Here is a 27,027-nt window from a genome sequence, read left to right on the forward strand (position 1 = left end):
GGCCCAGTTCTCCAATCTATTAAGGCCACCTTCAATTCTGATTCTGGTTTCTGCAGAATTGGCCACCCCTCCCAGTTTGGTGCCATCTGCAAATTGGATGAACATCCCCTCCCTCTTTTTTGCTAGTCACCCTTTCTGGGGGCTGATTAGGAATTTTGGGGGAAGCCCTTGATTGGCTCTTAGGACCTTCTTCTTCTTCTTCTTCTTCCTCCTCCTCCTCCTCCTCCTCCTCTTCCTCCTCTTCCTTAGTGAATGCTAGACAGCCATGTATGTCAGTGCAAGCTCACCTTCCTGTGTTTACATAATTTGATGATTGCTTGGGAGGTCTTCTAATATTATAGTTGAATAAATAAGGCCTTTCCACCATGACTCTGCCTTCTGAGTCTTTTTCCCTGGCAAAGTGATGTTGAAAAACAGCTCACGTGAGGACTTTTGTAGCAGTGCAGTCCCAACGCAAATGCCACTATTATCGGAGAAAAACATTGCAGGCTACCCCTGACACAATGAGGGCTGCGCTGAGATGCAAACCAATGTTGATTTCATTTAACTGAGGATGAGAACAACAACCAAGTGGAGCAGAGAGGAACCGCAGACAATGTAAAGCTGCAGAGAATTGATTAAGGAAGCATGGCAGAGGGAATTAACCTCCAGAGTAAACAAGCCGTGCTGGGATTAAACAAGCCTTATTAATAATGTGAACTTTTATGAAAGCTGAAAAGTTCTTAATTAAGGAAACAGTGGAGCATCCTCCTTCAGCAAATAAGTATCCACTGGAGATACAAGGATAATAGAAAAATAAGGAAAGCTGAACTCTGAACACAGCACAAATGAAATGCTGAAATGTGTTCCCAAATCTCTCCATCATTAAAGGTGTAGGGATGTGCATAGATGCTAGGAGAGGATATATTTATTAGAGATTACTCTACCGTCCTCACGTTTGTGAGTTCAGCAGAGTTCATCCCTAGATGCATTGGCTTTTTTTTGCTACTGCATCACACTGTTGACTCATGTTAAACTTATGGTCTCCTAAGAGGACAAGCCTATGAAGATCTGTTCATCACAATGACTATATGACTCTCCTGTTACAAAAGACAGCATTCCTCTGAATGCCAGCTTCTTGGAGCTCAATGCCCTGCATATTGAAGTCCCAGACTGAACTCTCATTGGCCACTGTGGGGAACATGATGCTCATTTGATAGGCCCATGACCCATAGCAGCAGTTGGCTGTGTGATACCCTGACTTTGTACTAGGTGAGCTATGTAAATTTAATATCTGGGGCAGTGTTAATAAGCAATCCAATCTGCACACGGAACTGCAGAGGGAGGACAGGAGTGAAAGTATCTTTTTATCCCTTTGCCTCCTATCTTTCCTCTGCAATGAGTCAATCACTGGAGGAGGTGATTGGCTGGATATCTCTCCTTTCATGTGGGATGGTGCCATTTTGGTCCATACTTGGAAAATGAGTGTGCTGTTGGTCTATGACAGTGGTTCTCAACCTGTGGGTCCCCAGATGTTGTTGGACTACAACTCCAATCATCCATGAGCTCTGGCCTTGCTAGCTAGGGGTGGTGGGAGTTGAGGTCCAACAACATCTGGGGACCCACAGGTTGAGAAAGGCTGGTCTATGGGATAAGATCCTAATGAACATTTCTCTTCCTTTGGCCTGCAAATGATGGTAATATAGCATGCATCTCCATGAATGTGACGCTGTTAGGTTATTCATCTTTCCTGATGGTATTCAAAGTATCCCCCCATTGTGGAACAGGATGAGTTGAAGAGCTCCTACTCTTAAGTGCTCTTTGTGCAGAAGGCGCTCTCGTTTCATCATGCTGATAGTTTCTGAGCGTCTCATCATTTTGCTCCTGGCTCACTTCAAGGGGAGGAAAGGGAGCCATTGACGTTTTAAAATAGCAAGGGAGGAAGAAAAGGGTGTCAAAGAGATGATGGAAGGAGCTGAGTGGCAGTGGGGGGGGGCTTCTGGAATGCAATGTATGTTGAACCTGAAAAGGAAAGGAAAAGAATGAAATGCTGATGAGATTTTTTATATCTATAATTCTTGTGTGAAAAGGAACAGCGGAAATGGCATGATGGCTCTTTGAGGCTAAGTTTGGAAGGGAACTGGGAGAAAAGAGAGTAAATCTGGGACACTGGGGTGGGGTAGGGGGAATAACTCAACAAAAACCAGGTCAGTTCCAGTCCTATCAAGTAGAGGCCAGTCAAGAAGTTTGGCCAGTGGTGAGAGGTGTAAGGAATCCATGCATTACTACTGAGGTCATTTCCAGATAGGGTTGCAAGGTCAGTAACATGCCAGACTCTGAGATGTTGGGGCCCAAACCTAAGACCTAGGGTCAGTCCCTGGTGATGTCATGGGCCCCAAAGAGGTTGTGCAATAATTTGCACAGACAAAGGTTAATTGGGAGGGAGAAAGAGGAAGGGGATGTGGTCATATGCATCCCAGAGAGTCAATGCCATAATAATTTGCAGCTGGCTCCTGCTGGGCTGAAGCTTGCAAGCTTGTTTTTTTTGTGTGCTCTCACTCACCTGGAGATTCAACTCCCTCCTCCCTCTCCTCCCCCCCCCCAGCCACCTGGAGTGGGTCAAACAAAGCTGGAGACTTCAGGTCAGCCCTGTAGGGTCTGGCAACCCTATTTCCAGATGTCCTGCTAATTGAGCATTCACCAATATATATTTGCAGGGACGTTTTATGAGGTTGCATCAAGTGAATGCTGTTGCACACGTTCCAGTGTGTTTTCTCACCAGCTTCGTTACTGCAATTCATATGATCCTTGGGGAAAGTGGACTTGCTGTGCAAGACCTTCTGACCCACTATAGGTGTGTGGCCTTATTTGTCAGCATGCGACTGAATCCCACCCTCCAAAATAGCAACAGTCTGAAAGCCTTGCAGCTATGAAAGCACCTTCAGTGAAACACTAAGCCTGACGTTTCTTTCCTTCCTTACTCCTATAGCTATTTGGTTTGATATCTTAGATCAAAATACATTGGTCTACCATCACAGCATGAATGGTGAAGCCACCTAGACACAGGAAGCAGCTTTTGTGGGTTTCTAAGCCAATCAGCACTGCTGGACTCAGAAACAATCACTGCCAGTGAAATTCGGGACATCAGAGGGCAAAGAAAAAAGGGTTTTTCCAGGCCATCTTCCCATATGTTGGCTGAGGCATCAAAGCAAACCTCACTGGATGTGAGATGAATGCCAAATAATCAATGTAGTCTCATCACACAACTTCTTGTTTTGGATACACAAACATATTGTCCAAAGCTTTATCAAGAAGAATCCTTTCAGCAGGTGCCCCCATTCCTCTTCATGTCCCCATGTCCCCATGGATTTAGGGGAGCACAACTGGTTCGGGAGCACAACTCGGTTTGCCAAGCCACAGGAGGTGGTGGTGCCAAATTTTGGCATTGTATAGGACGCCACTGAAATTTTAAAGCCCAAAGTCCGCCACTTCCTGAAATAGGCAGTGGCTCAATAATGGAAGGTCTGTGTGTTCCTTGATATTTTGCTGTCATATAACCATTAAAAGGCCCATTAGCCCTGCCAGAAAGAACGAGTGAATAAATAAACGAAGGAGTGAGCTAAAACCCCTGCTCTGTGATTTGGGAGCCTGACACTTTAAGTGGCAACCCGCAGCATAAATTGCTCCAGAGTAGTTAAAGGAAGCTCTGTGCAACTCACTCAAATTGTCAGCGGCTGCAGGTTGAGACTTTTCACCAGCGTGGACCAAAAGTTGAAATAAACAAGAGGGAACAAACACCACAGTTCAAGCACAAGACAACCGAGAGAAGATTAGATTTTAATGTTGTGGCAGCACCTCAAGTTAATGTTCGCTCTGCGTAATGGTGCCACTAAGATATATAAGGCATGGTTATGTTCTCATCTTTCAACATTCAGGTCTTGTAGGCCTGAGGCAAAGGGACTCTGCAAACATTCAGGATGGAAGGAGGGAGGGAGAACAGTGGAAAGAAGCATGCTTAATGGGCAGCCTGGGAAGGACAGCCAAATATTTCATTGGTGCTAGGCCTGTACCTCATGCTTCCTTCTGGCAGCGGTGGTGTGGGGATGAGTGTGAAGTGGGGGGAGGAGACTTCATTCCCCTCCCCATCACCAGTGGCAGCAGCAACAGGCAGCTCTTCGGATTAGGGTGAGCTGTGAGGGGAGGAGGGAGTTGGGGATGAACTGTGGAGAAGAGGGGACTTTGGGGTGAACAGTCAGAAGGGTGGATTGGCCACAAGGTGCAGAGTTTGGCTGGTAGTCTGGGATGGGGGAGTTGAAGGAGCTATGAGGGGAGCAATGCAAGCAGGGATGGCAGCCCCTATTCCCTACCTGTCCATCTGTGTAGAGCCAGTGTGGTGTAGTGGTTAAGAGCGGTAGTCATGTAATCTGGGAAACCGGTTTTGCGTCTCTGCTCCTCCACATGCAGCTGCTGGGTGACCTTGGGCCAGTCACACTTCTGTGAAGTCTCTCAGCCCCACTCACCTCACAGAGTGTTTGTTGTGGGGGAGGAAGGGAAAGGAGAATGTTAGCCGCTTTGAGACTCCTGAAGGGGAGTGAAAGGCGGGATATCAAATCCAAACTCTTCTTCTTCTTCTATGTCAGTGGCTCCCAATTAACTCAATACTGTGGACCCCCTTGTTTCTCAAATTCCAAGCCACTGATCCCCTACTTTTGTAAATGTTGGTATCTCTGTGGTAGTCTTTATTATGTGAATGATGCCACCATACCCTGCAAAGGTACGGGCCCCCAAAGTGGAGTGTCGCAGACAGCTGGCAGGTACGTGTCATGGAACCCTTGGGTGGGGTCCACAGAGCCCCCAATTGGGAAGCACTGATCTAGATATTGGGCACATTTGGGTTTCTGCCTAAACACTCAAATTCTGTTTCTGTGGAGAGGGACAGGATTGTGCAAGCAATTCCCATCCCGGACATTTGTCACACGCTCCATCCTGTGCCCCCCTACCCGCTACTCTTCCCAATGCTCTACAGGGAAGGCCTACAGGGGGCTTCTACTGACGACTTACTTGAGTGCTAGTAGAACACTTTAGGCGAAGCCTACTTTATCAGTGTCCTTGATTGCCTAGAGAGTTCTACTTCAGTACAAGGCAACGCTAGCTCCTGAATGTAAACAAAAAGGTCTCATTCCACCCTCTCCCCCATTCTCCGCTGGTGGTCCCCTCTAAGCTTACATGGCAGCAGGCAACACCAGCGGTGCAAAGAGAATGGAATGGCTGTCCAACAGTGGAGGAATGGCAGATGAAGATGATGGAATTTTTGGAGCTAGCCGACCTGACTGGAAGAGTCCGTGACCAGAAGGAGGAGGAGTACCAAGAGGAATGGAAGGAATTCAAAGACTATTTAGTTAAATATGTTAAGATAACTTAAATAGAATTACTTGCGAGTATCAGATTGGCCTAGGATTTAAATATGTGATGTTGTAGAATACTATGGATAAAAGTCAAAATGAAAAGAAAGAAAGATGTTAATGGACCAAGTAAATTTTATGTGAAAATAGTTTTGGAAAACTGCTATAATGATTTATATGGAAACTCAGCCAGGGGGATTCGAGGAAGTCACCCAACAATGATAACAAAAGTGGAAATATGATAGTTAGGATATATGTCTGTCTGTCTGTTTGTTTGTTTGTTGATGTTTTCCTTTTATGTTTGTGGATATGTTTGTTATAAATTTGGAAAACTAATTTAAAAAATGGAAAAAAAAGAGAATGGAATGGCTGTGCCCAGCCAACATTTAAACTGCTTACAATGTGCCCCTATAGCATCCGTCTCGATCATGGTGGGGAATTAAAATAGCAGGCAGACCTAACTGCCTGAGCACTGCTCAGCATGCTGGATCAAAACTTGGTTTTAAAATTCATGAGCCGTAACCTGCTGGGACAGAGGACAGTTGCTGACATTGCCTACGTGGGTGACCTAAATAGAGATGCTGCAACCTCGTTTTGCCCCACAGATCCAGACACAGGCTACTTGCTTCCTGCTTCCTAATAGTGAGGGTTAAGCATGTTGCAGTTAGAAAGTCTCTTTCACCCCCTGCAGAGCTTCTTCCCCCAAACATGGCAGTATTGCACAGTTGTTGTTGTTATTATTTAATATTATATATATTTACCGCTGAATGGCAAAATTGATTTCTATGTGATTTACAAGAATGAAAATCAATTAAACAAGCATTAAAAATATAAACATTTATAAATGTGTAATAAACAAATACATCTTCATCATCATCATCATCATCATCATCATCAACATTTTAACTTAAATGCCACTTAATGCCGATCAGAATTCTAAGTGTAAAACCAATTACAAGAAGCGTTAGGATATAGGTATCCAGAATTATAATCTACATAAAAATAAAAATGCATGGCTTACTGCTAAGAGAGCAATCCTTTTCACAAGAAGCCAGAGTTAATCAATCTGGTGTAAAGTTGCACCAGAGTAGAGGCACTACTGCTGACGGAGGCAAAGAGAAGCCTGGCAAAAGGAAAACAACCCTTTAAAATAGTACTAGAGTTACACCATCCATTTTGTTGGGTTAGTTTACACTGGGGTGCCAGGTCACATGCTCAGCCTAAGTCCTGCCCCCCCCAAGTCCTATGTCCCCAGAATTGTGTTGCCATATTTTGAAGAGCAAAAAAGAAGACGCTATGACAACTCTCATTTTAAATACCCCTACTATATGTAGTAGTGGCACTGTGGGTTAAACCACTGAGCCTAGGACTTGCTGATAAGAAGGTCGGGGGTTCGAATCCCCACAACAGGGTGAGCTCCCATTGCTCAGTCCCTGCTCCTGCCAACTTAGCAGTTCGAAAGCATGTCAAAGTGCAAGTAGATAAATAGGTACCGCTCCGGTGGAAAGGTAAACGGCGTTTCCATGCACTGCTCTGGTTCACCAGAAGTGGCTTAGTCATGCTGGCCACATGACCCGGAAGCTGTATGCTGGCTCCCTTGGCCAATAAAGCGAGATGAGTGCCGCAACCACAGTGTCGGCCACGACTGGACCAATTGGTCAGGGATCCCTTTACCTTTACTATATGTAGGCTGTAGAGGCTGTGATATGTTGCTGAGGGGGGTAGGAGAAGATAAGAGGAAAGCAAGTCTTCAGCCAGCAGTGTCTTCATACAGAAAGTATAGCCAGAGACATTTTGTCAAATTTTAAAAATCCACCCAAACAGAAATTTTACCCCTGTAAAAGAGGGTGTGTCCTGGAAAAAGAGGGCACATGGCAACCGTACCAGAATACCCTCTTCTCAGGGCTTACACCAGTTTCAGATCAACCAGGTTTGGCTCAGCCAGCTGCATGCTGTATGGGTGCAAGGATGCAGGATTTAAGCCAGCATAGCCCAGCTGCACCATAGACCTCTCAGCTCAGCAAGAGACCATCTGGATCCTAACCAGCTCCTCCTGGTGGATCTTGCTAAGGGCTTGCTCCTTAGGTTGTTTGCAACAATAAAAACCAATTATACAAGCCTCAAGATATAAACATCTATGATTAAAACACACAATAAAACAATCTAATTAAAATATTAAAAAATACATCCATAATTAGAACATATGCAATGCAAATTCAGAGCCAATGCATAGGACACATTGCAATGAACCACATGAAAATGAGAAACATCTATCCAGCGGAGATAGGATCCTGGTGGCGTCAGAGCCTGATTGCCTAGCATGGATCCTACCCTCCACAATCCGGATGATATGAGATCGTCAAAAGGTGGATTTAGGAACTTCAATTCAACATGAAAACACATCAGCATTTTAATATTCATTTCTTCTAAAGCACACATTTGTATGCAATTTCCCCCAATGTGCACATTTTTTTGCAAAGCAATTTCGCCCAGTATAATGCATTTCCTCGTATAATGCATTTTTGGATGTCATTTTCATGAATGCGTGCATTTCTATGCATACTCAAATCCATAATAGATAGATAGATAGATAGATAGATAGATAGATAGATGATAGATAGATAGATAGATAGATAGATAGATAGATAGATAGATGATAGATAGACAGACAGACAGATAGATAGATGATAGATATAGATAGATAGATAGATAGATAGATAGATAGATAGATAGATAGATAGATAGATGATAGATAGATAGATAGATAGATAGATAGATAGATAGATTGCATATGCATTATTTGAAGAAGTGTGAATTCCAAATGATGGCTGCCAAGTGTTGTTAGAGGAAATGCAAATCAGATATGCTTCCCTGTAAGTGTTAACTTCTCTCTCAGCTCTACTTACCCTACACATAGATATTTATCCCCTAAAAGAGGCAAAATACTCCCTGATCACAACAGGCCCTCCACTGCACACTTCAGGAGGTGGTTGCACCAATGGATTCCCTTCAAAGCTGCAGGAACAGTAATTTGAACCCCAGTCCAAGTTTACCAGCTGACCGAAGTTTGACGGGAGAGCCTTGAGGTTGTTCTGTCCTAGCCAGAGAGTCTTCAAGGCCTTTAAGGAACAGACTCCCCGTGGCAGATGCCTGAGAGAATTGAAAAGCAGCAGCAATGTTTCCAGTTTCTGCAGCTGCTGAATGGCGTCAGGGATAGTGCTGATGTGGTTATCGGTAGCATCTAAGAAGACCAGGTTCCTCAGCTGACAAACAGGTGCAGGGAGCTCTGCCAGGCTGTTGTTTGCCAAATGGAGACTATGAAGTTTCTGGAGGCCTCCTATTTCCTCAGGCAGAGAGGTTATGCTGTTGTTGCTGAGGGTGAGTCTCTCCAGCTTGCCTAAGGAGCCTATCTCAGCAGGGACCTCTTTCAAGTTGTTGGAGTCCAGGTAGAGGAAGGCCAGGTTTTGCAAGTGGCCAATCTCACGAGGGACAAGATCCATCCTGTACCTCAGGCAGCTCTCTCGTTCTGGAGTCATCTCCAGAACTCTCAATCCTTGCAGTGCAAAGATCTGGCGAGGCACTGACATCAACTCTTTGCCTTCCAGTTTGAGCTTTTTCCCACCTTTGTACTGGGGATCGTGTTCTGTTGGAATTTCCATTGCTGGTCAGCATAGAGTAGGGGCAGAGGGAAGTTGCCGGCTAGTTTCATCCTCCTTCTTGGTGAAACAGGAGGAAAGGGGTCATGGTCCACTGTCAGCTGCTTTTGAGACTTCCCTCAGCCTGGCTCTCAGTCCACCTGAATTCTTCCTCATTGTAAATACAGAGAGCTTTCAGGTTGCTCAGCTACATCTGGTAGGTAAACACTTGTGTCTCTGGAGAGCAAAAACTTCCTCATCTTTTGTGCGGCTCCTGACAGAAAGTACACAGCCCAGCCCACACTGTTTTCTTTACTTAAGCAAAGCCAACTTCCATTTCAATGTAAACTGAAACTACAGTTCTGTGCTATTGATTACCTTCACCATCTGTCAGTCCTCACCTGTTACAACCTGTTTTTCTTTTCTTTTGCAGTCTGATGTATTGCAGTCGCTTTCGCCCAATTCAAAAGGTATTGATATCACTGGGAATGCCGGTGATGCAAGATGGCTGTCTTTTTCCTCCAGTGGTCTCTACACCACAGACCCACCAAGTATTCCTATTTTCCAGGGATGGTTCTGGATTTGCAGAAGCCGTCCCAGTTTTTTATTTGATTCGGATTGTCCCGTTTTTCCTTAGGACGTCCCTATTTTCATCAGAGAAATGTTGGAGGATATGACATCATCCTTTTTTGTTGCTCCTGTTGTTATTTAACCCCATGTTCCTTTAACCCTAAGTTCCTACGGTGGATTGTGATAATCAAAATGTTAAACACAGTTTGGAATGACTTTGAATCACAGAAGCACATATTTTAAAGGTGGGACTTAAAAGTATACATCTCAGCTGCAAATGCCAGGGAAGAAGAAAATGAAGAGTTTGGATTTGATAACCCGCTTTATCACTACCCCAAGGAGTCTCAAAGTGGCTAACATTCTCCTTTCCCTTCTGTTATGTACTGAGTTGAATAGGATCCAAACTGCAGCAGTCTGATTGGTCCTAGAACAATAGGATTCAGAATGCAGCAGTATGATTGGTTGGCAGGAACCACCCAATCATGCTCCAGATAGAAGTGAATCCACAACCTGATTGGCTTACAGTAGAATTCCGGAATTAGCCAATCATGTGCAGCCCATTGTGTAAATAATGTATATAAAGCAGATACTTTGAGGGGACTTTCATTCATTCCTCCTCACCACTATGAGCTGAATAAAGAGCATGAAATCACTTGGCGACTCTGAGTATATTTCACCTTCCTTCCCCACAACAAACACTCTGTGAGGTAAGTGAGGTTGAGAGACTTCAGAGAAGCGTGACTAGCCCAAGGTCACCCAGCAGCTGCATGTGGAGGAGCGGGGAAGTGAACCCGATTCACCAGATTACGAGTCTACTTCTCTTAACCACTACACCACACTGGAAAAGAGGTGTGTTTTCAGCATTTTCAAAAGCTGCATGATGAAGATGTCCTTTCCTAGGTTGCCACCTCCAGAGCTTCTGAGGGTGGTGGAACAACTAAGAGGACTTGCCTCTGCCTATTTTAACACCAAAGCGGGGGGGGGGGGGGTATCTGTAGTGAAGGAGGTGTGAGCTTCTTGAAATGAGCCCAGAAATGAACTGGTAACCAATAAAGCTGTTTTGAAACAGGGTTTATGTGAGAGTGGAACATAATCTGGCCACTGCATTTTGAAACAATTGAGGTTTTCGAGTCATCTTCAAGGGAAGCCCCATGGCGAGCGCATTGCAATAATATGCTTACCATATAATGCTAAATGTCAAAATAGGCTTCTAAGAAGTTTGCAAGGACAAAGGACAGTTACACAACCATTAGAATATAAACCTCTACAGTGGTACCTCTGGTTACGGACTTAATTCGTTCCGGAGGTCCGTTCTTAACCTGAAATTGTTCTTAACCTGAAGCACCACTTTAGCTAATGGGGCCTCCGGCTGCTGCCGCACCGCCGCTGCATGATTTCTGTTCTCATCCTGAAGCAAAGTTCTTAACCTGAGGTACTATTTCTGGGTTAGTGGAGTCTGTAACCTGAAGCGTATGTAACCTGAAGCATATGTTACCCGAGGTACCACTGTACAATATAATCCTCTCAATACATTAAAATAGAAGCATTCGTAATAATAATAAAATGCAATAAAAGACATTCCTTGAAAGCATAGCAATTAAAACTTGGGACTTAGGTGGAGAGATAATGTCTGTGTCACCAAATGTGTATTTAACAATATATGAAATATTTAGCAAGTTACAAAGGCTGGTATTTTATTAGCGAGGATGGAAAAATACGTTCATATCGGCTTCTGCTTTTTCAAACCTTAAGTTCCATTGGGCCCAGTGACATATCCATTTGTGATTTTTTTTTCTTTAAAAAAAGTGTGCATGAAAATAAATAAGCATTTTTGTATGCATGCCTCTGGTAGCCTACCCATAAAGATAAATGGTGCTTTTTGAATATTTAACTTTATTAAATAATGCAAAATAACATGTATATACATTATAGCCTGAAATTATTCTGAGAGGGAAGGATTTCAGATGCCTGCAATCTTTTGTGCCAGAAATTCAGCACAGCACACAAAAGCAGTGGGCACGTGGGTGGGGAAGGGTTTAATAATCCCACTGAAAACAGCAGCCACCACCTTAGTCAAATAGGACCATGAGGCAGTGTTGCAAAAGGGACCACTTACAAATGCTTCAGGTTACATACGCTTCAGGTTACAGACTCCACTAACCCAGAAATAGTACCTCAGGAAACAAAAACTCATCACCAGCAAAATGCCCCCCTCCCCAATATTTAGTCCAACAAGAAAGAGACAAAGCTGCAAATCAAACTCCCTTAAAACATTTTGGCTAAGATATTTATTTGCCAGCAAAATACTTCTGAGATTTCTCCTTCAGAGACAACACAGGCATCATAATTATCTGGAATAGAGCCTGCTTGCTACAATCACAATAATTTAGACACTCCACAGATTATACTGTTGCATTTCTTCAAAAAAAGGAAAGCACTGATGCCATAAAACCCACATAAAAATAGCACCTTTAAAAATATATAAATAACATTTGTCTTTAACACTAAATCAACAGCACAGTCTAAGAGCTTCTTCCGTTGAAATTTATTGCATGGACTTGTTGCCTGCTCCTCCACCACTACTACTGTCTCTATTGTACTTGGCTGCTTCAGAATCCGCAGGTTAAAAAAGCCAGCTCACTTAACAAAGGGGAGAACAAAGCCCAACCATACAGCTGCCCCTTGGCTAATCTTGGCAAAGAAAACATTTGTAAACAAGAAGGCAATGGGTGCCAAACGGTATTTGTGAGATTTGTGCCATGGCATAGCCATGTGAGCTCAAAGCTCCATTATAGAACAATGGCTTTGCATGCATGAGGTTTCAGATTCAGTATTTCCAGTTTATATATTTTTCCAAAAGGATCTTAGGTACCCAAACTGGGAATGATTATCTGCCTGCAGTGGGGCTCTGGTGAGCTGACAGTCAGAATTTAATGGATCAAGAATCAAGTAGCATTGCATCTTCCTAGATCTGTGGAATTGACCTGGCAGATTTCCCATTGACTACCGTATTTTTCGCTCTATAACACGCACCCGACCATAACACGCACATTGTTTTTAGAGGAGGAAAATCCATAGGCATGCCACCTGTAGGCATTCCCTCCATAACACGCACAGACATTTCCCCTTACTTTTTAGGAGGAAAAAAGTGAGTGTCATGGTGCAAAAAATACGGTATATCTTCTCTCAGCATCCCGGATGCAATCCTGATTGCAGTGCCCCAGCGCAGGGATGCTCTGATCCCACCCAGGCAGTTCTGAGGTTGATTCCAGCATTGGAATTCAACTTCGGCTGGAATGGTTTCCTCTACCAACCACACCACCCAGCCAGCAAAATTAATGCCAGCTATTTCTCTACTTTACATGCTCTACAACAGGCATTAGCAAACTTGGCCCTCCAGATGTTTTGAGACTACAATTCCCATCATCCTTGACCACTGGTCCTGTTAGCTAGGGATGATGGGAGTTGTAGTCCCAAAACATCAGGAGGGCCATGTTTGCCTATGCCTGCTCTACAAGGACCTGGATTCAGATACCAGGCCCTTTGGCAGACCAACTCTGCATTACAAAGATGTCTGCAAACATAACATGAAGGCTGGCAACTTCAACCCCACCATGTGGGAATCCCTCACAGAAGACCACAGTGCCTGGAGACAGACAGGTTGTGCATCCATAGCAGTGACCAGAGGAGGAATGACCACTGGGAGGGGTGCAGAGAGAAGAAGCCATGGTGTATCTACAGCAGCACAACCCAACACCTTCATCTTCCCCAGCTGCAACAAAACATGTCTCTCCTGTATCGGTCTCAACAGCCACAGCAGGCTCTGCAACCTTCCAACAGCTTGACTCCTCCATTGTCTCCCAAGACAGATGGGTGCCAACTATCTCACTTCTTCAGGAAAATCTTCCAATATGCTGTGGTATGTGATATTAAAGACGCAGTCCTAATATCCCAAGTTCATTCTTCGAGGATCACAGGTAGGACTGCAGTGGGACTGACTTCTGAGCAAACAAGTCAAGGATTGCACTATTAAAATGCAAAATAACCAGTTTACAGTGTTACCCACTCACCCTGAGCCTTGGGGAATTGAGCCAAATCAAGGCAAAAACATAGGTTTGGACTGATACATTTTGCTGAAGAAGCAAATACTTGTTACATATATCCCCTCACTTTTATGTATTATTTATTTTGTTATTTATTGAATTTATATACCCGGAGGTCTCAGGGCGGTTAAAAAAAAAAAAGGCTTTTCCTCTGTCATTTTGTTTAATAATGACTGGATGCAGGTGTGCTGGGGAGACTCGGATGAAAATAAAGCAAGAAATATTTAGGAGATGATGAGGGCAAAGACAGATTTTCAGTTACAGACCTGATTCTTTGATTCATGGGACATTGCTTAATCATTGGAAAACGGAAGAGGTACAGAAGAAACACACAGGGAAAAGTGGTTCTTTACTCCCCCTTCTCCTGCCAGCCACTTTCCCTTCACCCTAGACATCCCCCCACAGCTGAAACCTTCAGACGTGGGTGAGAAAATCAGGTGGCTAGGGAGAAATGTATAGGAAGGTGAATGGGCAGTTGACAAGGCCTGTAAGGGGAAAGCTGTAGATCAGTTGGTAGAACATTTGCACTGCATGTAGAAGGTCTGAGGTGATGACATCTCCTGGGACAGGCTCCCTGTCTGAAACGGTGACCTGCTACCAGCCACCGTAGACAATTCTAAGCAAGATGGACCAATGGCAAGACTTGACAGAAGACAGATTCCTATGTCTACATTTAATTAGATCCCATATTCAAATCCATGAAGACTTATTTTATTCTTAGGGGAAGGGCTCAGTAACAGAGCTACTGTTTTGCATGCAGGAAGCAGGGTCAGTCCCAGATTGTGCTTGGACAGACGCTTGATGGAAATGCTTGGCAGCTGCTCCCTGACAAAGCAAGAAATGCTATCTAGATGGACCAAGGAGAATCTGAGGCTCCTAATGACAAACTTATATGCAAATTGTAAGATCACAATATAATCTATCACACTGCCTCCATGCTTTGTAAAGTGGGTATATTCCCTCTCTCTATCATACCGTTTAATATTAGCAAGTCCCTCTGCCTTACAACTTGGGCTAAACAAAGCCCTGAATAATTACATCTATGATCTTTAGACAGACAGAAGGTACCTCCAGCTAAGTAAATATCCTGTTCCAGAAACTGATTGTAATGGGTGTACACATTTACAACGTTGTTCCTAATCTCCCACTGCCACTTATGACTTATCCAGCCAGTATGCGACCTCTTTCTGTCACATTGTTCCCTTCCAGGTCTCTACTGTGCCCCTAGCTTAGCCTTCAGAGATGATAATAATAAGAATTTTTAAAAATCAACAGCAAAAATGTCTTCTTTTTCAGCTCTAACAGGGATTCTTTCTATACTTCATTGACAATATTTATATATATATATATTTAAAAAAACCTTCTTTTAAAAACAACTTTGAATTTGCCCTGATATTAGAGAAAACAAAAGCAAAACAAAGAGCACTTTTCACCTCATAAAAGAATAGCAATTTATAACTTCTTATTTATGATAAACTTGACCGACCGGCAGCATTGGATGGTTTTAATAGTCTACAAGGCCTCTCAAAAAGAAACAGAAGCAGGGAAAACAGGTGAGACCTCGCAACTTCCTTGCTTGCTTCAAGTTTCAGACGTAGGTCCATAGGAGGTCCATGGGCTTTGCGGCCTTGCCTTCTAGGGCCCCTTGACGTTGCTGGGCCTGGCAGCCAGGCTTGCATAGTAAGCACACTGAGAGGGGTCACATTGTCCATTGGCTCCTGGTGGCCCCTGGGGACCCATCAGTCCAGGAACGCCCGCTTCGCCCTGGGGGCCTGGCGATCCTGGCATCCCATCTTTGCCATAGCCAGGTTCACCCGGGACACCTAGGGAACAAAGCATTGTGGGTAAGCATCACTGCCACGTTGCTGCCAGCCTGACCAAATAGCACTGGTGTTTGGATGGTCAGGCTCAGGATAAGGCAGCTTCACCTGCAAAATGAGCTGTTGTCTAAAGGTGGTTGAAAACAAAGCTGGACCAAAGCCACACATGGCAGCATCTTCACAGTGAAAAGTCTGATGGGTACCAGATTGGCATGTGCATCTCATGGCCAGTCCCAGATAAGGAAGGCACATGTGTGATAGTAAACTTTTTCACCAACAAAAGAAACACCCACTGCAGCTTCTGTCAGGAGCTTGTCCTACACTCGAGTAGGACCCTGGCAGAGACACATACCCAACTGGCATGTTCTTTCCCTCCTGGTCGATCATTCGGGAGCTTCAAAAGCTTTCTTCAGCCCAAATATCACAGCAACTGATGCCAACAGACATCAGCACACTTAGGGATCCGCAGAGTTTGTGCAGCTTGCATAACAGACCTCAGCAACTCAGCATTTTGGCTAATCTATTTACATATAAACACACACGGAGCACTGCAACATGGCTCCCTGTCTCTCTAGCATCAGACAGCAAAGAGAAAGAACAAAGGAACACAATAACACAAACATCCTGTCTCCGTCACTTCCCACTTTGTGGAGTCAAAACATACACCGTCATGTGATAGGCAAAAATCCCATGACTGCAATCATGGAGCAGGAATTCTAACAGCTTCTACAGTGCTCTGGACAAACACAGAGACACACTTCTAGCCTCTAGGCAGCTGTCAACAAGTCTAAGCCTTGCAGAGCAACTGCAGCAACAGGGACAACCCTATCCTTCTGCTGGCTTATATACCCTCCCTTGACAGGTTGTGCTCATGTCCTGCAACATGAGACTTCTCCTGCTTGGCAGTCACTGCTGCTCTTCCCACTATAAGTCTCTCCTGATTCTAGGAGACAGCGGGGGCAAGGGAAGATGTGGAGTCTACTGACCCATCTGTTGACTGTGCCTTCCTCTGTCTCTAACTCTGTTCCCTTGCCCTGGCTCTTGCGTTGTGGGCAGCATCAAGCTCCATAAATTTATTTATTTATTTATTTATACATACATACATACCCCACCCATCTGGCTGGATTTCCCCAGCCACTCTGGGTGGCTTCCAACAGAATATTTAACTACAATAATTTAATAAACAGTAAACGCTTCCCTTAACAGGGCTGCCTTCAGCTGTCTTCTAAAAGTCTGGTAGTTGTTGTTCTCTTTGACATCTGGTGGGAGGGCGTTCCACAGAGCAGGTGCCACTACCAAGAAGGCCCTCTGTCTGGTTCCCTGTAACCTCGCTTCTCTCAGCGAGGGAACTGCCAGACGGCCCTCAGCACTGGACCTCAGTGTCCGGGCAGAATGATGGGGGTGGAGACGCATTTTCAGGTATAAATTACTAGTCTCCTCTCCTGGTTGCCTGCCTCTGCCCCAAACTCTCTGGAGTCCTGCCAGTCCCTGACAATGCTGCATTCTATCATGCCAAGTCAAATCTGCTCATTCCTTCACTCACCTGGAATTCCTGGGGGACCAATTTCTCCCCTCTGGCCAACACCAGCATCTCCTTTCTCTCCTTTGTCTCCTCTCTCACCTGGTGGGCAGAACGAAACAAAATTTGAGCAGCAGAGTTCAGAAGATTAAAAGGAAGAGGAACCTGACTAGGACCCATTCTACTCTCCAGCATGTTAACACTCACCACTCTGTTATAATGAGCTAAAAGCTTTTGGACTTAAAAAGAAACAAATACTTGTCTTTATGAGGTTTATACTTTCCTGTTGTTAAAAATGGACAGTAAGAGAGTAATCCTATACAGTAAGCCCCACTGAGCTTGATTGCACTTACGTCCATTTACTGCATACATTTTAGGGTGTGAAAATGCCATGGAAATAATGCCCTGCCGGACATCTTCTGGAGAAGAAAAGGCTAGGGAGTAAACTCTACATGAATCTAGACTGAGGTCCCTAAGACAGTTGGATGGCATCCTCCATGCCTCCTTCTGGAAATCTGACCTGCTGGGAAGCAGAGGGCCCCATTCCTGCCTCTCTATTTGGTCATTTGATTGCCCTTTTTACCCATTGTTGTCTTTTTAATTGTATATAATGCTTGTTTTATGTTGCTATGGCCGTTGGCTAATGTGAATAAAGTTTATCTATCTATCCTGGCTCTCTACCCCTGGCCCAGGGCTTTATAAGAACTGCTGCTGCCCAGCAAGGACTAGGGTATTTTGGGGAAAGTTTTGTCAGGAGTTTTTGCTGTTGTTGATAGACAGCGTGGTGTAGTGGTTAAGAGCGGTGGACTCGTAATCTGGTGAACCGGGTTTGCGTCTCCGCTCCTCCACATGCAGCTGCTGGGTGACCTTGGGCCAGTCACACTTCTTTGAAGTCTCTCAGCCCCACTCACCTCACAGAGTGTTTGTTGTGGGGGAGGAAGGGAAAGGAGAATGTTAGCAGCTTTGAGACTCCTTTGGGTAGTGATAAAGCGGGATGTGAAATCCAAACTCTAAAACTCTCATTTTTGTATCTTTATTTTTATGTGGAAATGGTTCAGTTTGGTTATGTAGTTTTTGATGTGTTTTATTTATTTTTTATGAATACTTTCCTATGTTTGTAACTATAAATCTTTTCATATTGTAAGCTGCCTTTAGCTCTGTTCTAACTGTGGAAAGGCAGTATACAAATAAAATGATGATGATGATGACAACAACACCTGCAGCCAAGTTGGTGCCCAACATATTGCTCTGCTTTCCTCTTGACCACATCAGCAAGGCTGAGAGGGGGTTTTGGAGTGTGGGCAGCCCAGAACCTCCATACACACTGCCTAGGCTTGTGCCCCAGGGAGGTCACTTTGGTGTTACTGGCCTCTGCAGCCACAGCAGGCACTGTGATTCTCCAGTGGTTTGACTTCACTCCTGGAGTCTCTCAAGACCTTGTTTTTCCAAGACTGACCTAACTTTAGAATGTCATTATGCATCATTTCCTTTTGCAGAAACTCTCTTCTTGTTCCAGCTGTTTGCAAATATTAATTCTGAGTTCTCCATCTCAGCTCAGTCTCTGCTCACCGTACTTAAGGGTCACTCACCTTTGGGGCCCATCGGTCCTGCTGGTCCTTCTGAACCAGGCTGTCCAGGCCTGCCAGGTTCTCCTGGAGGACCTCCTCTGCCTGGAGGACCTTCCTTGCCAGGTTCTCCTGGAGGCCCTGGTCTACCTTGAGGTGCTTTGACGTGGGCTGGCTGCATCTGGCTTATGAGGTAGGGCAGTCTGGCTGCAGAAAAAAAAGAGAAAGTTATTTTGCCTGGGGGGTCTGGAAAAAAGAAGGGGGAATGTTGGAGCCAATGACCAGAGAAATAACTTCCCTGTTCCACGAATGCTGAGCTAAGAAATCCTTGGGGCTCCTGGACAAAACCACATTCTACATTCTTGTCCTTAGTCCTTTTAGGATGCACTATAAATTGGGCTCTTGATACTCAGTTTAATACTGTGTTTCATTTTCAAAACTGTGCACCAGGAAAGCTTAATTCAGTGACCTGTAAATATTTGCAATAGTTCCCCTTTTTTTCACTATTTAGTTTGATTTTCAGGGTCATGTCAAGAGATTAGTAATATAAAAGGTACTAAAGCCTCACCTAAAACTACTAGAAAACCTGTCCAAATGTAGTACTAGAAACTTTATTCTTTTAACAACAACAAAAGTTATAATTCTCAGGATGTTGAACTCTGTATTGAATCAAAGTGAACATGCAGCTTCAGGGAACAGGAATTTGACTTTCTCTCTTCCTGCCCTATAGCCTTCCCTGGAGGCTGCCCCAATTCCCTTGAGAAGATTTTGAGGGTGAATGGGGCATGGTGGAGGACAGGGAAGGAAAGGGAAGTCTTGGAGCACAAGTGGTAGTGAGATGAATCCTTTTTTTTAAGCAAGACGTTTTTGGTTCATTTCATAAACCCATATGCTGAAAATCATCCTCAATCTTGGCTGAACCATCTCAGTCCAGGTCTAGTTGCGCACTCTCTCTCTCTCTATATATATATACTATTTTAGTTTCTGTCTGGATTCCCACGTCCACATCTAGGTCTCTTGCAACCATATTATACATGTAGGGGGTATCTCAGTCACTTTGTAATCATTCTCACCATCAAGTTGTTTTCCTAGCTCTTCTTGGATGAGCCTTCGCAGAGTTTCCACTGATGGAGTGTCCCCCTAAGGAAGGAAGGAAGAGTTCAATGTTCCAACAATATTTGTGGCTTATGTGATAGGGAGACTTGAGGAATTTCTTTTTTGCAAATTCCAGTGTGAAGCTGACCTGGAACACACCTCCATTTTCCTCTTGAAATTGCAGCTCAAGTAATAACATGCTAATTGCCTGTAATCTTTTCTGTGCAGATTTGGATAGACGAGTTTTTCATTCTTCTACTCCCCTTACTAGCTCAACAGTGCTTAATGCAAGTCCTGTTATATTAGGACTAGGACTGAACAAGTGTGGAAATTATCTCCATATATTGCATTTTCAACTTGAAGAAAGCCTCGGGAACCTTTCAAGGTAATAGATGACCTTATTTTCCAATTAGCAGAAAAATGGCAATTGCACGGATCTCCAAAAATACTCTGTTATATTTTTAAATAAAAAACAACCTCATAATCATTGGTGCAACGTAATATTTTTCCCCAGTGTATGCTCATGAAAAATTAATTCTAGAAGGGTTTTTTGTTTTTGTTTGTAGGGGAGCTTGAGGCCAATAATCATGAGTCAATGTCAACAGAAAATGTTCTTTTCTTATTGTTAAGGTCACCATCACTGTTACCAGCAATCTGTTAAGGGTAGAGGGACTCTTGACAGTACATGGATGCAAGTCCCTTTTAGGATGCTCATGTGTCATTCTTTATAGAGCACATTCATTTAGCTTAAGGGCTGCCCAGTTTCAATCCAGTTGCAAGAGAGCAATAGGGATCTCAAAGTTGCCAGTGAACAATTAGAAACACCATGAGAATAGGCTAGGCAAGCACATGGGTCCCCTGGCCCCAGTTTTCTCCACTATGTTGAGATGCACTGTACTTATAATAACAACAACAATTTTATTATTTGTACCCCACCCATCTGACTGGGTTGCCCTAGCCACCGTGGGTGGCTTCCTACAAATATAAAAGCATAATAAAACATCAAACATTGAAAACTTCCATATACAGGGCTGTCTTCAGATTTCTAATGAAAGGTTGCATAGTTACTTATCTCCTTGACATATAGTGGGAGGGGATTCCATGGGAGGGGTGCCACTGCCAAGAAGGCCCCCTGCCTGTAACCACACTTCCTGCAGTGAGGGAACTGCCAGAAGGCCCTTGGAGCTGGACTTCAGAGGAATGGCTGAGCAATGGAGGTGGAGACGCTCCTTTGGGTATATCAGGCCAATGCCATTTAGGGCTTTAAAGGTCAGCACCAACACTTTGAATTGTGCTTGGAAGCGTACTGGGATCCAATGCAGGTCTTTCAGGACTGGTGTTATATGGTCCCAGCAGCCTCTTCCAGTCACCAGTCTAGCCGACACATTCTGGATTAGTTGTAGCCCCCGATTCACCTTCAAAGGTAGTCCCCCCACTGTTGCAGTATACTTCCTATTTAAATTATAGTATGCATTTATAAAGTTGCATCAATATGCATTAACATATGCAAAGCTGTGGCCCCTCTTGTTCTTCTTTGAATGTGTGTGTAAATGCCTCTTTCTCTTTTTAAAAAAACACGATTGACATAACTGACAGAAAACTAAAATGTTGTCTTATACCTTCTCCTAAAATCCAGTTTTAACACGACTCACCCTAGGCCCAGGAAATCCAGGTTGTCCTGGAGGACCGGGGGGTCCAGACTGCCCTGTGTCCCCTGGTGGTCCCGGTTGACCCATTAATCCAGTGTGTCCCTTGCGCCCGGGAATCCCAGGATCACCAGGTGGACCTTTCTCTCCAGCTGTGCCTTTTTCACCTTTAGTGCCAGGATCCCCCTTGTCAAATAAAAACAGCATAGAATCAAAGAATGGTAGAGTTGGAAGAGATCGACAGGATCGCCCAACCCCTGGAAATGCAGGAATCTCAACTACAATAGAATCAGAGAACTGTAGAGTTGGAAGAAAAGAACAGAGCCTTCAGTAAAGAGCTTTGCAAAGCAAGCCAGATGGATGGGCTGTGGACAAGGTTGTGATATTCCTCCACTAGCCTGAAAGGGGGAGACTGAAACAGGCTATGCATGAAAAAAGAAATGCTCATGGGAGGGAAGATTACCCTTCAGAGGCCCATCTTGTCCCAGTAGGCTTTTGTCCATAAGTATGTTTTTTGTCCAGGCAGCTAGCATATCTCAAATTCTTCCCAGGACCAAGAAAGAAGCTGACATTTGGGTGGCCAGGGACCTGAGATATTTGCAAGCTGTCAAGCTGGTTGAATCTGGGTTGGCTCGGAGATATGCCAAATCTTAACCTTCAGTTATAGGGGATATCACTCCACTTATTTCTGAGAAAGCCTGATGTAAGCTACAAGTGTCTTGCCCATCTCTCGTGCATTAAGGAAATGATTTCTGGCAGCATCACCCAGACTGCCCTGGGCACTTCCCCAATGTTGCTGAACATCGACATTCATGGAGCTCTCCAGCTTACCCTGTCACCTTTGTCTCCAACACCACCTGGCTTCCCTGGAGTGCCCTGCAAGGAAATAAAGAGGTCTGAAATAGGAAGAGCCAATTAAAAAAAATGAAGAAGAAAATATAATGTTGCTACTTTTGGTGCTTCCAGAAGGGGCTTAATTTGCAAGTGGATCATTGAGATACTGCAAACAGATCACTAGTAACTTTTTTTTAACTTATCAATTTCTTCTCACCCTCCAAAAACAAATTCAGATTAAATTGGAGAGTGTGCATGTCATATGGACTAGCATTTTTATGGGGAAAAGCAGGGTTTGTAAGGGTGTGGCTGAGGAAGGGGAGAGTGACAAGGCCACATGGAGAGGCCCGCAGGGCCAAATTTGAACCCCAAGACCCTTCCCCTGTTGTAATGGAACTTCCCACCCATCCAAAACCAAGAGGAAAAGCAATTTGGAGAGATTTAAAGAAGTTTTGCACCTGGGGGAAGTGCACACAGAGAATTAAGGAAGAACAACAAAAGGGAGTTGTGCTCTTGTTTCATGTCATCTTACAAATACGTCAAAACACACACCTCTTTCCCTGGGATGCCCTTTTCACCTGGTTCTCCCTGTGAAATAGAAAGCACAAAAAGGATAAGAGCCACACAGTCAGAAGCTACTTCTGATAACCCAGCGCGACTTGGTGAAATTCCCTTTGGGCTTTGGGCTCCTGCAGCCTCCTTCACAGAGTTCTAGCGGGTGACACTGAGCAATTACAGACAAATGAGATCCTATTATTAGTTCTGTCTACAGTGTGTGACCAAAATTGGTTTGCTGCTTACAGGAGGTCCTCGCGGCCCGATGAATCCAGGGAGTCCTGCACTGCCGGTTTCCCCTTTGCTTCCTTTGGGACCCTGGGAATACGAAGAAGAAGAAAAAAGAATAAAGAAAGAAACAAATGCTGGTTGATATTCTGATCAGTGTCATTAAAGATGTGGGAGGACCTACAGACAAATCACAGATTGCATGATGGCTAGTCACAAGTCAACTGCTGCCCTGCAAGCTCTGATAAGCTCCTCCCACAGCTAATCACCTGCCTCAACAGAAACCCTGCCCCCTCTGACCTTTGCACAGGGAGAACCGCTAATCAGCCACAAAGAAACACACACACAAGAAAACCCTTTTTGCTCCTTCTTCAACTGATGCCCTGCAAACTCTGAGGTAAAGGTACCCCTGCCCGTACGGGCCAGACGTGTCCGACTCTAGGGTTGTGCGCCCATCTCACTTAAGAGGCCGGGGCCAGCGCTGTCCGGAGACACTTCCAGATCACGTGGCCAGCGTGACAAAGCTGCTCTGGCGAGCCAGCACCAGCACAACACACGGAAACGCCATTTACCTTCCCGCTATAAAGCAGTACCTATTTATCTACTTGCCCTTAAGGGTGCTTTCGAACTGCTAGGTGGGCAGGAGCTGGGACCAAGCAACGGGAGCGCACCCCGCCGCGGGGATTCGAACCGCCGACCATGCGATCGGCGAGCCCTAGGCACTGAGGTTTTACTCACAGCGCCACCCGCGTCCCTGTAATGAGTAAGGGACAACAAATGTTGTACTTACTGGGTTACCTGGAGAGCCTGCCTCTCCCGGGGGGCCTGGTGGTCCACTCTTGCCCTGGCGGAAGGGGAAAAAACAGTTAGTAGTCTTTTTAAGAAAATTTTAAGAACTTTAAAAAAATAATTTTATAAGTTTTGTGTCTTCGTTTCTCAATTTGTTTCTCAATTACATGGTTTTGTAAGCATTGTGGCATTTTATGCATTGTGACTTGCAGTTATTTTTATTGATCGTAGTTTAGTAATTATTCATTGTAATTGTTTAGAGTGAATCTCTGTTTAATTATTATTTGCTGATGTTTTGAGAGTTGATTTTATTGTGTGCTATTATATTCTACTAGATTATTGAATGTTACTTTAATTGATATAAGTTGCACCATTTTTAAGTTATGTTTTATTACGACTTTCTGTACTGGGCCAGATTGCTCTAAGAGTCCATTCTGAGACCACCCGCCCTGTGGAACGCCCCCCCACCAGATGTCAAAGAGAAAAATAACTACCAAACTTTTAGAAGACGTCTAAAGGCAGCCCTGTTTAGGGAAGCTTTTAATGTTTAATAGATTATTGTATTTTAGTGTTTTGTTGGAAGCCGCCCAGAGTGGCTGGGGAAACCCAGCCAGATGGGCGGGGTATAAATAAATTTATTATTATTATTATTATTATTATTATTATTATTATTATTATTATTATTTGTGTTCTTGTCTATTTTGTTGCTTTAAACTTCCTTGTGTATAGTAATATAGGAAGGCAGTATACGAATTAAAAGTGAAATGGAAGAAAAGAAAAGAAAATGAAATGGAACTTGGTAAGAAGAGACAAAAGACCTACAATTGGAAACATTTCCACACTGGGTTATGCATACATTTGCACAATGAGTGCAATTCTGGTTTGTGCACAAAGTCGTGCATACATTGGATTGTTTTCCCTAAGAGGCGCAAACAGTAAATTTCACTTTTCATGTTCAGAAATGCCAGATTCATTTCCTCCCTCTCCCCTCATCCCTCCAGAGTCCCTTGTACCACTTAGACAACTCCGCTGGGACCCAGTGGGATGTTTCACACATATTACCCAAAAGCCATAGGGAGAAACAACTCACCGCGATTCCTCTGAGCCCACGTGGGCCCTGGGGTCCTGCAGGGCCTGGATCCCCCTGCAGCACAAGAGTAAAAGAGGCTGGGGTGAGAAAGAGTCATTTCTAAATTGCTAATCACATGGAATATCAAAGCAATGTGCAAGTAAAAAAAAAACAATAAAAGGAAAGAAAACACTGCTTCATTATGATCATCAAAACACTATAATCAGAATAAAGGTAAAGGACCCCTGGACGGTTAAGTCCAGTCAAAGGTGACTATGGGGTGTAGCACTCATCTAGCTTTCAGGCTAAGGGAGTCGGCATTTGAGCACAAACAGCTTTCCAGGTCATGTAGCCAGCAGAACTACACAGCTTCTGGTGCAATGGAACACCGTGATGGAAACCAGAGTGCACGGAAACGCCGTTTACCTTCCCACCACAGCGGTACCTATTTATCTACTTGCACTGGCGTGCTTTCAACTGCTAGGTTGGCAGGAGCTGGGACAGAGCAACGGGAGCTCACCCCGTCATGGGGATTCGAACCGCCGACCTTCTGATCAGCAAGCCCAAGAGGCTCAGTGGTTTAGACCACAGCACCACCAGTGCCCCTATAATCATCATAGTCAACGAGTGGCTCGCCTGTCTGGATGAGGTGTACTTTAACATGTTTACAGATGAGAAAGGAAGTCAGTTGCAAGCTGGATATACTGTCCAACTTGTGAGCGAGGACTGACTCATTTTTCCCTGAAAGGTAAGCAAGATAATAACAAAAAAGCTAGAATCTTATTAACATCAAAGAGCAAGATGGTAATAGAACCAAAGAGGAAAGCGAAACAAACAAAACAGGGATGGCCTCATTCTGAGAGGAAATTCATCCCTATTATATCAAGCATGTTCTCAGGGCAGCATTGTCTGCCATGTTTTGTTCCAGAGATGCCAAAGAAGAAAAACTCCAGCCTCTCCCTAGCAGAGAGCACACATACCTTCTGTGAATGCCCCTGTAAAATGGTATGGGCCCAACCCGTTCTCATTTACCACTTCCATGTACTTCTTGAAATTTCAGGTTTTGAAATGTGGACTTGGAATGGTCAACGTTTCAGAGTTGTGGCAGTATTTCATTTCAGCCCAGACCCTAATAACACCCCCCCCCATCATGCGCAGAACCATAAGAGCTCTTATTGAAGCCTTGGTGGCACACTTACATCTTTTCCAGGTTGCCCTTCGCGGCCAGGGGCCCCTGATGGACCGGGTTCTCCCTACAACAGACAAGGGTGGGAGGGAGAAAATTAGAGGTTAGAACAATATGGAAGTTCCATAAAGATTCCTAATGACTCAAATATGTGAATTGAACTTCCACAGATGGCTGTCCCAAAACTGGACTCAGTTTATGAGCAGGTATTGATAGGGTCATTGACAGGACTTGACTCCAGTCCTGGTAACAATGAAGCTTCAGCCATCAATGTTAACTATGAAGCCATTACCCCTGAAGTACTCAACACTGGTGATAGAAGAGATCTTCTTGTGGGCGACTCTGCCCATCCCAACCACTGTTTGAGTCAAACTGAAGGTCCAGTGCATTGCTCACCCTTGAGCCAGGTGGTCCAGCGTCTCCTCTCGGTCCCTTAAAACCCTGAAAGGTGAAATGGAGAGATACGTAAAAGGTTATTCCTTATATGCATTTTAAAGGGCCTTCTAAGTTACAGCTTTCTTCCACCATGGAGCTCAAGGCAATGGGGTAGGAGAGCTGGAAATAATATTTCACATCTGGCAACCAATATGCCTCTTTCTTTGCAGACAGAGTCTTTAAAAGCCTTGGCCACAAATTTTCATGGCTAATAATAATAATAATAATAATTTATTTATACCCCGCCCATCTGGCTGGGTTTCTCCAGCCACTCTGGGCGGCTTCCAAAAGAATATTAAAATACAATAGCCTATTAAATATTAAAAGCTTCCCTAAAAGTTTGGTAGTTGTTTTTCTCTTTGACATCTGGTGGGAGGGCGTTCCACAGGGCAGGTGCCACTACTGAGAAGGCCCTCTGCCTGGTTCCCTGTAACTTGGCTTCTCGCAGTGAGGGAACCGCCAGAAGGCCCTCAGCACTGGACCTCAGTATTTGGGCAGAGCGATGGGGGTGGAAATGCTCCTTCAGATATACTGAACCAGCATTGTTTCATTCCAGAAGGCTGTTCGACTTCCAAAATGTTCAGAAACCAAGGCATG

At 44.4% G+C, this 27,027-nt stretch overlaps 1 protein-coding gene across 1 annotated transcript in view; it reads right to left on the minus strand.

Moving 5' to 3' along the window:
- Nucleotides 1-15,115: 15,115 nt before the first annotated feature.
- The window catches only part of COL22A1 (collagen type XXII alpha 1 chain), a 188,294-nt gene continuing 176,382 nt past the window's right edge, over nucleotides 15,116-27,027 (minus strand). The window contains exons 54-65 of the mRNA XM_082235454.1: nucleotides 26,392-26,436; nucleotides 26,009-26,062; nucleotides 24,831-24,884; nucleotides 23,742-23,795; nucleotides 22,970-23,041; nucleotides 22,721-22,756; nucleotides 22,166-22,210; nucleotides 21,341-21,520; nucleotides 19,667-19,733; nucleotides 18,618-18,800; nucleotides 17,053-17,130; nucleotides 15,116-15,512 (exon numbers count right to left, since the gene is read on the minus strand). Of these exons, the coding sequence (XP_082091580.1) occupies nucleotides 15,325-15,512; nucleotides 17,053-17,130; nucleotides 18,618-18,800; nucleotides 19,667-19,733; nucleotides 21,341-21,520; nucleotides 22,166-22,210; nucleotides 22,721-22,756; nucleotides 22,970-23,041; nucleotides 23,742-23,795; nucleotides 24,831-24,884; nucleotides 26,009-26,062; nucleotides 26,392-26,436 (1,056 nt within the window). The 3' untranslated portion in view covers nucleotides 15,116-15,324. The remainder of the gene's footprint in view (nucleotides 15,513-17,052; nucleotides 17,131-18,617; nucleotides 18,801-19,666; nucleotides 19,734-21,340; nucleotides 21,521-22,165; nucleotides 22,211-22,720; nucleotides 22,757-22,969; nucleotides 23,042-23,741; nucleotides 23,796-24,830; nucleotides 24,885-26,008; nucleotides 26,063-26,391; nucleotides 26,437-27,027) is intronic.

This window comes from Podarcis vaucheri (assembly GCF_965113315.1).
Source record: "Podarcis vaucheri genome assembly, chromosome: 8".
NCBI classification, from domain to species: domain Eukaryota; kingdom Metazoa; phylum Chordata; class Lepidosauria; order Squamata; family Lacertidae; genus Podarcis; species Podarcis vaucheri.